This window comes from Boleophthalmus pectinirostris, unplaced genomic scaffold, assembly GCF_026225935.1.
Source record: "Boleophthalmus pectinirostris isolate CB_2022bp ecotype Guang Dong unplaced genomic scaffold, ASM2622593v1 HiC_scaffold_6, whole genome shotgun sequence".
Classification (NCBI taxonomy): domain Eukaryota; kingdom Metazoa; phylum Chordata; class Actinopteri; order Gobiiformes; family Gobiidae; genus Boleophthalmus; species Boleophthalmus pectinirostris.
The window spans coordinates 29,763,601-29,775,994 of NW_026571447.1; the positions used below are offsets into that span (position 1 = coordinate 29,763,601).

Consider the following 12,394-nt stretch of genomic DNA (forward strand, 5'->3'; position numbering starts at 1 on the left):
CTGAGATGTATGTGGAAGATAAATGACTTAAATTCTCTTAAGACATGCAGGCTCTTCGGGCTCCTTCTGACCCTGGCTCCTGTTGACTTACGTTGGAATATTGTCGTCCCTCTCTCTGTGACTGCTGCTGTGAGTCTCGAAATTCTGGTACTAAAATGTTTGTATTAACCCACTCTACATGATCCTGGTTTTTTGGGGGGGGGTTTGCTGTTTTGTCCGTCAAAAAAATTGTATTCATAATATGTATCCACTTTTTTTTAATACAGTCTATGGTACATATGGTACACATGACATCACAAGGTGGGACAGAGTGTTTTCTATTTGAGAGAAAAAAGTAAATAGGCAGGATTTGTGTGTTAAACATGTGTAAATGTAACAGTGATGAAGAAACAACATTAGAACAGACCAGAGAATTGAGTAATATGAGCCCTTTCATGGATTCCTTACCTAAAAACCAGCTAAGACAAATCCTCTGAATTAATTGTGCCTAATTTAAACATTAGAAGTGCGTTTTAAGTCCCGTCGTATTCACCCCACCAGATTAAAAGTGGTTCCAAAAAAGAAAAGGAGGCCTCTTTCTAAAAGCACTGGAGGAAAAAATACTCAACTACAAAGATTTGCATTTTAACAAAAGCTTCATTTACACTGGCAAATCAAATGAAACCGTAATCTCCCACTCTCTTCCCATAATGCCGCTCACCGCTCTGCTCCGTCTGTATCTGCCTGAGCCTGCGTTTCCGGCGTGTCAAGTCGAGATTGGAGCACATAATGAAGTCTACTAAGAGATATTCAATGAGGATTTTTGGGTCTAATTTACTTGTATTTGCTTTGTGTGGGAGAAGGCTGAGCAGAGACAGATGCCAAGTGGACTATGGAAAAATAAGGCTAGTATATAAGAGTCTAGCAGTGGGTAGGTGGAGCACTGGTTGAGCACTGCCACTGAAAACACTTCATAGAGAAATAGTGTGACAGGCCCTAACAGGTAATGACTGGAAACTGCAGCAGCGCAATCCATCTCCACCAAATGATGTGATGACGGCCATCTTGGGGTTTCACTTTTCCTGCATTCTTCAGCGAGTAAAACAACAACAAAGCACTTTTATATGGCTGTCGCTACATACAGCGCTCTATATGCTAAGACTGCACAGCTAATCACATGTGAATCAAGATTGAGATTCTGTCATTTCTAATTGTCGATGCTATGTACAGTTTATTACAGTCTAATCAAAATCTTTATATGAGCTGGCGTGGTTAATCAAACTTAAATGGTCTGTATTGTGCTGTTTTCTGATCTATGTTATAATGTTGTTTCCTCGTGGTAATACAGGAAGTGTACTACTGTGTTTTTAAACTCCATACACCTTCATTAAAATAATTTTGCTGCTTATTTAGAAGTTTATTACCATTTTAAAAAATATATTTTTATATATTTTATATATTACACCGAAATAAAAAAAATCGTCTCTGGCTGTCATCACTGCTTCACGCTGTTTTTATATCCATAAACTCACAGAGGAGTGCGTATCATAAGCAGACGCATATCTGCCTCACAATTTAATAGATATTTCATGCTGCTAGACTGCTGCTAAAAGCGTTAGCTCTGCAGTGCCACATGTAAACAAACAGTGCCATGTGATGACGTCATCATTCGTGGCTCGGTTTGGTTGTGCAGGTGTGAGTGCAGAACATAGAACCCACAGCAATCGTGCTTGAGCACGGCACGATTCTAGTGCACTCTTATATTTCCACACTGCTGACATTTTAAAGAAGCTGCCAGATCACTACATCTCTGCATCACACGCCACTATTCGGCCTTACTTTTAACTCACTCCACCGAAAGCCTAATGTGGCTTTTTTTTTTGCAATATTCAGCTGAATATATTCGTCTGCCGAATATTCGGTGCATCCCTATTTTTTACTCTTCGTTATTGTAATATTATGTGATGTGTGAGCTACTCTGTCCAAATAATTTAATTTAATAAAATCTGTTTAACATGGCTTAAAGAGTGTAGGACCTATAAAATCTGCAACTATTTAAGTAAAAGAATGTTAAAATTACTTGTAGTTTAGACCTCAACAAGTACATTCCAAAATGCATGTGATTCTTGTATTAACAGTGCCATATTACAATGCATGCAATTAGATTTTTTCCCAGAAATTGTGCAGTCCTTCCTAGACCTGTCACACTAACACATTTTGAAGCATGATATATCCCTACAGAGATTTACTGTGATAAATAGGAGTATTGAAACCACTTTCTGCCACTGACACAATAACAATAAAGCAAGATAATCTCACTACACCATTTTAGTGTAATTAAAAGCCATGAGCTGCAACAAATAAATAACAGAATGAACAAATAATTAGCGACAGAAGTGGCTTATTCAAGCTGCTACAGCTCAAATCTTATTGTATTACAACAGAAGTAACCACAATCTCCTCATTTTTGCAAAGAAATTATACACATTATAATTACTGAGCCCCAAAATATATTGTTTTAGCTTTCGTATATTGAATGATAAGTAGATATTGTAATTATCGTGACAGGCCTAATCCTTCTGTCAATTCTGTCAAACTATATATCATTTCTTTCATGTGTCTTTAATTAAACGTCTGTCTTGTTTTGGCATTACTGAAAAACATTTTTCTGTGTTTTTATTAAAGGTGCATTGTGTAACATTTCTAGTGGAGGGTGTGCAAGATGCTCATTTCCATGAAAATGTTTTTACTTTGTCTATAATGTTCCATGGTAGAGATTAAACCTGATTATCTCAAGGGAAATGATTATAGACTGCATTACAGGTCAGATCTGTGAAGAGGCAGCCCTATTCACAGAGAGAATTATTGTACTTTTGAACAATAGAAACACCTGTGATGAATAAATAAATGCTAGATTAGGGCTGCTCGATTATGGAAAAAATCATTATCATGATTGTTTTGGTCAATATTGAAATCACGATTATTCAGATGATTATTTTTTAGTTACATGATGCATTTATTCAGCAATTCTCTCTCTCTCTCTCTCTCAAAACAAACAAACAAAACATTTTGTTATTGATAATTAATGCAAAACTTTCAGATTGAAAATAAATATAGGCTACAAATATGTACCATAGAGCAGTTTTGCGATAGCCTGATTTCACTTCATAGGAACTGATTTTGTAGCGTTAGAATTCGTTCGCTCGACAGTAGGTGGGTACTTTTTTTTAAATCTTGCTGCTATTTGGTCATGATGTATGTAATGCGCCACTAACGGAGCTAACTGGTATATATATTGATAAAATTCAAGAAACATTCTCTTTGTTCTGGCTTTAAATCCTCAATTTTGGGAATCGTTGCCAACACAGAATGTATGACTCATCGCTGATTGGCTGGTGCCCGAACTTGCACTTCTGGGGTTTTTGCAAACCTTCTAGTGAATTCCGATTCCTGACCTAGTCGCTGGAGAGAAATGAAATTGGGCAGAGGCACTAATTGGCACCAGCCTGACTAGTTTTGTGATGAATAAAATACACTTTGAACATGAAATAAGGCATAAAAAACATAAATGTATCCAAAATAAACTATATATCTATCCGTTCTACAATCTCAATATTTAAAAATTAAAAATTAAATGGTTTCAACTCGATTATATGAGTTTGGAGATCGTTTGACACACAAATCGAAATCGCAAGCAAAATTCAATTAATTGCACAGCCTTATGCTAGATAGATGTGTTTAATGCCATACCGTGGAACATTGCAGGCAAAGCAATAACATCTCTATGGAAACAAGTAGGAAGTGGACCCAGCAGCAGGAAAATTGTGCAGTGCACCTTTAAGAAAACATTAAAATCGAGCTGAGAATTCTGATTGATTTTTTGCCATATTCTCCAGCCATAAAAACAAAGCATTTTTACTACGGTCGCTTACATTCGCCCATACACTCTCGCCCACTAGCAGGTATATCTTTTATATTGTATCCTTATCTGTTTTTTTTCCAGTGCATCCCAACCCACCCACCTCTTCTTGTTTGCATTTTTGCCTCAAGCCACGCACACACACACACACACACACACACAGAGAGACACACGCACTAATATATGTCTAAGGCCTGTCACTCAAAACTAAAGAGTTATTTGTTTAGGCCAAACACGTACACACATGCAGCTAATCGATATTTCCTTTCCTTCTGCTCTTCACATATTTGACTCCGCCTCTCCCCAGCGCTCTCCTCCTCGCCACTTTTGTCCTCCCTCTGTCCCCTGCTCTCCTCCTATCCTCCTATACCTGCTCCATCTTGAATCATGTGGCTATGATTTCATTCACCATCTAGTCAGATTTGTACAAAATGTTGATAGAGGTTGCTCAATTTATGATAACCTTGCACCAAACTAAGGAGAGACAAAAAACACAACAAAATGATTCAATAAAACTCTCCTGGTAAAAGTATTCAGAAATGTGTTAAGCGTGTTAAAAATCTCAACCTTGAAGCCTTTTTTTGGAAGATTACATTGCAAGTTTGTAAATTTTGTTCATGTGTGATCTCAATAGTAATGTTGTGTTTTTGTGTATCTTCCACCTTTTCCTGCCTATAATTTTACTGCAGTTTGAGCAGTTTCTTATCTTGTATCTTGTTTTCAAGGTGCAGAATACATTTCAGATATTGATTTGCCCATATTGCAGTATTTTCTGATCCATGTTATAATGTTGTTTCCTCATCACAGACATACCCAGAGTTGTGTTTTCTTTCATTCACATATGTTTACCACTCTGCATATTTACCGTAGCCAAGTTAAAATGTCTTGAATTAAAAAGATTTTATTATGATTTGACTAAATTTCACTTGACAAGTAAAATGATCAGCCAGTGGAACAAGACTTTTTGTACTTAAAATATGAAAATACATCTTGCTGGTCTAAAATAAAAATAAAATCTAATATTGAGTGAATTAAGAAAAATTCACTTATTCCGTAGGAAGATAATTTTACTTGTCAAGTTGAATCTACTCAAATAAAGTAAAATGTTCTTAATTTAATTCATTTTAATTGAACTAGATACAGTTTTTCCCCCAGTGTGCATATTGCATAGCATATTGAGTTCTTCTCTCAAACAGAAAACACTTTTTTTTTTCTTTTTTTTTAAACTCCATACACCTTCACTAGTAATAGTTCATAATTTCACCCTTGGAATTGTGAAACTCCACTGAACTAAAAGTAAAGGTTAGCTGTTAACTTGAAAACTACCGTTTAATGACATCACAAGGTGGAACAGGCCGTGCATGTCTCTGATTGGTTATTCCACCTGTCAGTCAAGCCCAACTCAAATCGAGGAGACAGGAAACAGTTCAGGCACACTCGCCTTTGTAAAGTTTTGTCAAAGCATGTGGTTTTAGCCAGGTAAGTGGAAGATGATATTGTCTAGCAAAAAAGAAAAAAAAGAAACGTTTTTTTTGTTTTGTTGTTAAAATTTGAAAATATCTTGACGTACTTCCCAGAAATTATACCCCAACAATGTCTTTCACACATTTTTTTTAACTCTGCAGATTGTTTCTAGAGCTGCTTATGAAGTTTTCATTTTGGATTGGGTTATTTACACAAGTTAGCGTCCCTTTAATGTGCCAAGCAGAACTGTATTGCTCCAGCAGTATTATAAATAAGAACATATTGAGAATACTATTGATTTTGCAATAACACTAAATTAAAGTATATTGTGCAGCGCTATAGCCACACTTAGTTAAATGTATTTCAATTTATCTATCAAGTCTGAGAAGAGGAGTCAGCATCTAAAGTATTGTTGCTTGTGGCCTATTTATATTGGGATAGGTAATAGTGTAATAGTATGGATAGATGTGTATTGTGCCGTGCTTTGGTAACTGTTTTGTTTATGAAATAGCCTATATAAACAAAGTGGATTGGGTAATAGAACAGTTTTGCAAATGTGTTCATCCACAAGGGAAACTAAATTTACAATTTAATAACATAACATGAGTGGATGTATGTTTTTATTGGTTTATTTTAGCATCATAAAAACACTACAAATAAGTAAAAGGTAAAAGGAGTAGATGGGAGTTCCAAGAGTACACCTGATTTAAACTATAATGTCAAAAGGCACAAATAGGTTACACAAACACATATAAATAATGGTTGTGTGTAATGTAAAATATGCCCAATAGACTATATAAGAGGTAGTGTAAGGAGATGGTTGAAAAGTGTTCTTAGTTTGTAAATAATATGAAAACGACTACTGGATGGCAGCTGGAACCTTCCATTTCAAAAACACTGTCCAGATGTCTCCCTTTGAAACCTTTTCTTCCATGGACCGCTCCTGGACGCAGGAGGCATTACACACACGAGTATAAGGAGATACAGTGCAGAGATAAAGGGAGCTTTGAAATGATGTAAGGATCTGTGGCATAAGGGTCTGTGATTTTACTGCTGTATGGAGTAACGTAAACTTTCACTGAGGCATCGCTGTATTGTTCTCATGATACTAAAACTTCTGTTTTATTGGCGATACCTGATACTGTATACTGACTTTTAAACACTAAATAACAGTATTTTATTTGACCATATACAACTGATGAATAGAGATGTGCAAAAATAATAAAATATCGATATATCGTATCGTTTAATGTTGTGATACAGTATTGATATCATGGGCTGCTGTATTAATATATCAGGAGTATTTTTGGGTATATTTTACTAAATTATTTGATTACAGTGCTACAGTTTTATTGCTTGTTTATAGGAAGGAAACTCGTTTATGCAACACAATTGACATTTTTACTGTTTTGATGAGTAAAATTAGCCTAGTGCCTCTGCTCAATTTCATTTCTCTTCCGCGACTAGGTCAGGAATTGGAATATACTAAATGGTTTGCAAGAACCCCGGAAGTTATAGACCACGTACCGACCAATCAGTGAAGAGCTGAACCAACCCGATTTGCGACAGAAGACTGCATATGCCAGGGGTCTCCAACAGTTTTCCTCCAGTGAGCTACCTTTACAAAACAAAACCACCAGAGAGATACTCATTTTAGTGGTCGCAAAAAAATGATTCTATAAAAGAGCCACGGCCTTACATGGGGTACAGCTAGATACTTATAAAACTTAAACCATTTATTACTGCACAAAGTTAGGCATCAAAATTATACATTTAGAAAGGTAATAGCCATTTAATTAACTCAAATGTTGTTCTTCAGCACATAATTCAGACATCTCTTGGTGTGCTACTTGGAAGGGGTTGGCTCCTGGTTGCTCCCGAGGTACAGGTTTGAGATCCCTGGCATACGCTATCCTCCTTTGGACTTTACAAACGTTGCATTTTTTATTGCTCCTTTAATTTGCAAGTTCATCTCACAGAAACGACAATGACCGTTGACAGACACGTTCACTCTCTGCTTTGTTTGTTGTTCCGACAATTATTTGGGCACCACTGAGCGTTTCGACACATTACATACGTCATGATCAAATAGTAGCAAATGGTTAAATAAAAAAAGGACCCACCTCCCGTCAAGCGAACGAATCCTAATGCTGAAAGGTCAGAAGGTTTCCATGAAGTGAACCCTTTCTGATGAAACAGGCTAGAGTAAAATGAACATGTGTTTCAAATTATTTTTGCACAAGAAGAGGTTTAACCAAGACTCTTAGTATCACAACCATCATTTAGCCTTATTTTTTAATGAACCGTACCGAATCAATTTGAAATATATTGTATTGAATCGAAAGTGCACTGTATTGAGACGTATCGTATCAGCAACTTCTTAATAATACCCAGCCCTACTGATGAAACTAAAGTGTCAAAGAAATGTCAAATTCTTTTCTGTTAGGGGGATTTTTTATCAGTACTTTCTCAAATGAGTATCTAGTTCTTATGATACTAGTTTTTCAACCAATTACTATCTGATTTTTGAAGCTTTTGACATCTGTACAGCATCGCATGATATTTTTGTCAGTGTTATGAACAGCACTGCACAGGCTTGCATATACAGTAGTAGCATGGTATAACTGAAAAATTCACACTTGTTAGAGTGAATATAAAACCTGACTGCTGTGATTTGCACTCCCCTTTCACACTGTAACAGCTTTGATTGAAACATGGACTTTCTAATGATTAGCGGATGGCAGCACTAAGCGTCTTCTCTCAGCTCCTCAGTTGTGCGTCGTCTCATTCATCCCTCCTGACAATTCATGTTTTGTCTGCTCCCCCAAAGACAGATCAGCCACGGTGACAAAGGGACCAGGTCACAGGAAGAGAAATGTACCAAAATAAAGGAACGCAGGGACACTTTGACTGGAAATTGTCTCCAGTTAAAGACCTGATTTTACTGTCTTAAAAACATAAAAAAACAGAACTAGATAATTTCAAACTGGTAACAGTGATCCAAAGTTATTCATCATTTACCTTATGCATTCTGAGTATCCTAATTATTCACCACGATGAGTTTATAAGCACTTTTCATTACTTTCTGAGACTAATGTACTCTTACTGGGCAATTACTTGGACAATAAACCACTTCTACACTATGGCATTTAATTTAACCATCCCCATGGACAAGCAGGCCACATCACCAGGCCAAGTTAAGGTCAGATCTGTGGAGAAGTGGTCCTGCTTAGAGTCAGAATGTATGTTTTTGTGGTAGTTTTGAGCAGAGGTGGGACCAAGTCATTGTTTCGCAAGTCTCAAGTAAGTCTCAAGACTTTGACCTCAAGTCCGAGTCAAGTCCCAAGTCAAAGACAGGAAAGTCCAATTCGAGTCTCGAGTCACTGGCCCATAAGTCCAAGTCAAGTCCAAGATCTGCTTTGAGCTTCAAGTCATTTCAAGTTTTTAAACCAAAGTACTAAATATAGCTTAGATTTTTGGAACTTATGACTTTTAAGATAAATTGTATAAAATAAAGTCATAGTATATTTACATGTGAGTATTTATGAGTATGTAAGAGTTGTACAAACGCAATTTCTTTAATTTTTAAATGTAAAGACTTTAGTGTGAATCATTACAGTCAGAACAGAAAGAATTCAGATTTAAAAATGCTTCCCAAGTCACAGGCCTCAAGTCCAAGTCAAGTCCCAAGTCACTGACCTTCAAGTCCAAGTCGAGTCCTAAGTCTTAGTCCATTTATCAGGTCAAGTTTCAAGTCCTAAAAATAGTGACTCAAGTCTGACTTGAGTCCAAGTCACCACTTGCAAGTCCCCACCTCTGGTTTTGAGAAATAAAAACACCTGTAACTTGAATAAATACAATATATATTTGTTAATGACATACTGTGGTACATCCTAGGCAAAGCAATAACATCACCGAGGAGACAAGCAGAAAGGTCACACAGTGCACCTTTAAATGCAGACTTACTTATTTTAACCTCAAGAGCTGCTTATACAATACACTGGGGTTAGACAAATGTTGCTCACATACATGGGAAAGAATCGGGTACAGGGTCTTTAATCAGTGCAATTGTGTTGGTACCTGAAGCCATGGAAATAGGCCGAAGAGATAGAGAATTCTAAAAGGCAGTGGAGAGAAGGAAATGGAGAGAAAAGGAGGGAGGGCATTTGGCACCAAGAGTAAATTGAAAATGATGTGCTGTGTTGGTGTGCGTGCGCGGCTAACATATTAACCCTGCTATCTCACAGGTAGTCATTATCTTTGTCTGTGCTGGGCCCACAATGTGCGCATATGTTTGTGCTTACTGCATTAACCCTCATATCTCTCTATCATTAGACTAGTGTGAGGGCACGGTGCAGGCCTGCATTGTGCGCTTCTCCAAAAGTGTGCGTGCTTTCTGAGAGTGTGTGTGTTTACAGTCGTCTTAATTGTTGTTATCATTCATGCGGCACAATAACCCCCTCCGCCCCCTCTTTGTCTGTGTTGGCTATTTGCGCTCTTTGGTTTTCACCCTTGCCTCTAACGGCCAGTCTCTGTTGCTTTGTTTCTGCACGGCCGCAGCCTAAATAGCGCTCATTTCATCTTTCCATCTAGTTTTGTTTTCCCGGCTTCATTGTTTTCCTCTCTCTACATTCCATATTCCTCATTCAGTGCTTTTTCCAGCCAACGCTAACTTTTATTAGGCCATGATTGGATTCAGAATTCATTATTCGCTGCTGCTCGTGTGCAATCTCTGATCAGTTTGTGCCCCCCTCTCTCTCACACTTAGCATTTTCCCCACACATGCGTTGCTGTGTGTATTTTATTTCTGAAAATAACAGAAGCTTGTTTCAGCACAAACACCTGAGTCTAACTTAATCTTTTTCCCCTTCTCTTCGCAGGCACCCTCTCTTAGAGCGATATATATCTGCCTCCCCCCTCGGCAGGTTGCCATGGTCGCCATACCTACTCTCTCTCTCCTATTGGTGCTGGTAGAGTGGGCAGGTCTGCTGGACGCCTCCCCCCACCTTCTGCTCCGGCCCAGCCCGCGGGAGCGCGATGCCGGGGCCATCATGAACTTCAACATAGCAGTGATCCACGCCGGAGCCACGGTGCAGGCCGAGGCGGCTGTGGCGGGGCCCGGGGGGCGGGTGCTGTACCCGGGCTTCGGTCGGGTCTACGGGTCCTTAGGAGAGAGTGTGGTCACCCAGTGGGGCTCTGCCAACGTCATCTGGCTACAGGTCAGACACACACTGCTCATTCACTATTTAACACAGGGCCTGACAGTGACCCTCTATTATTCATACGCCCCTCACTTTGTGCTCTGAATGAGCTGCTCACTGCTGTGTGAATGAATCTGCTCTTTGACCACCTGTACTGTCTGCACCACACGCTCTCTGCTCTACACATGCACCTTTTATGTTTTCAGAGACCCACACAAGCACCCTATGTGTACTACACACACACACTCTGTATGTACAGCACACATGTACCCTGTATTTACTACCACACACGTACCCTGTATGTGCTACCACACACGTACCCTGTATGTACTACACACACGCACTCTGTATGTACAGCACACATGTACCCTGTATTTACTACCACACACATACCTTGTATGTACTACACACACGTACCCTGTATGTACTACACACACGCACTCTGTATGTACAGCACACATGTACCCTGTATTTACTACCACACACATACCTTGTATGTACTACACACACGTACCCTGTATGTGCTACCACACACGTACCGTGTATGTACTACACACACGTACCCTGTATGTGCTACCACACACGTACCCTGTATGTACTGCACACATGTACCCTGTATTTACTACCACACACGTACCCTGTATTTACTACCACACACGTACCCTGTATGTGCTACCACACACGTACCCTGTATGTACTACACACACGTACCCTGTATGTGCTACCACACACGTACCGTGTATGTACTACACACACGTACCCTGTATGTGCTACCACACACGTACCGTGTATGTACTACACACACGTACCCTGTATGTACTACACACACGTACCCTGTATGTACTACACACACGTACCCTGTATGTTACTACCACCACGTACCCTGTATGTACTACACACACGTACCCTGTATGTACTGCACACATGTACCCTGTATTTACTACCACACACGTACCCTGTATGTACTACACACACGTACCCTGTATGTACTGCACACATGTACCCTGTATTTACTACCACACACGTACCCTGTATGTACTACCACACACGTACCCTGTATGTACTACTACACACGTACCCTGTATGTACTACACACACGTACCCTGTATTTACTACCACACACGTACCCTGTATGTACTACTCACACGCACTCTGTATGTACTACTCACACGCACTCTGTATGTACAGCACACATGTACCCTGTATTTACTACCACACACGTACCCTGTATGTACTACTCACACGCACTCTGTATGTACAGCACACATGTACCCTGTATTTACTACACACACGTACCTGTATGTACACACACGTACCCTGTATGTACTACACACGTACCCTGTATGTACTACACACGTACCCTGTATGTACTACACACACGTACCCTGTATGTACTACACACACGTACCCTGTATGTACTACACACACGTACCCTGTATGTACTACACACACGTACCCTGTATGTGCTACCACACACGTACCCTGTATGTACTACACACACGTACCCTGTATGTACTACACACACGTACCCTGTATGTACTACACACACGTACCCTGTATGTACTACACACACGTACCCTGTATGTACTACACACACGTACCCTGTATGTACTACACACACGTACCCTGTATGTACTACACACACGTACCCTGTATGTACTACCACACACGTACCCTGTATGTACTACACACACGTACCCTGTATGTACTACACACACGTACCCTGTATGTACTACACACACATACCCTGTATGTACAGCACACATGTACCCTGTATTTACTACCACACACGTACCCTGTATGTACTACACACACGTACCCTGTATGTACT

General features: G+C 39.3%; 1 protein-coding gene across 1 annotated transcript in view; it reads left to right on the forward strand.

The window, feature by feature from the left end:
* The first annotated feature begins 10,293 nt into the window (after positions 1-10,293).
* LOC110163175 (glutamate receptor ionotropic, NMDA 2D) overlaps positions 10,294-12,394 on the forward strand; it is a 56,077-nt gene continuing 53,976 nt past the window's right edge. The window contains exon 1 of the mRNA XM_055163905.1: positions 10,294-10,581. Coding sequence (XP_055019880.1) covers positions 10,294-10,581 — 288 coding nt within the window. The remainder of the gene's footprint in view (positions 10,582-12,394) is intronic.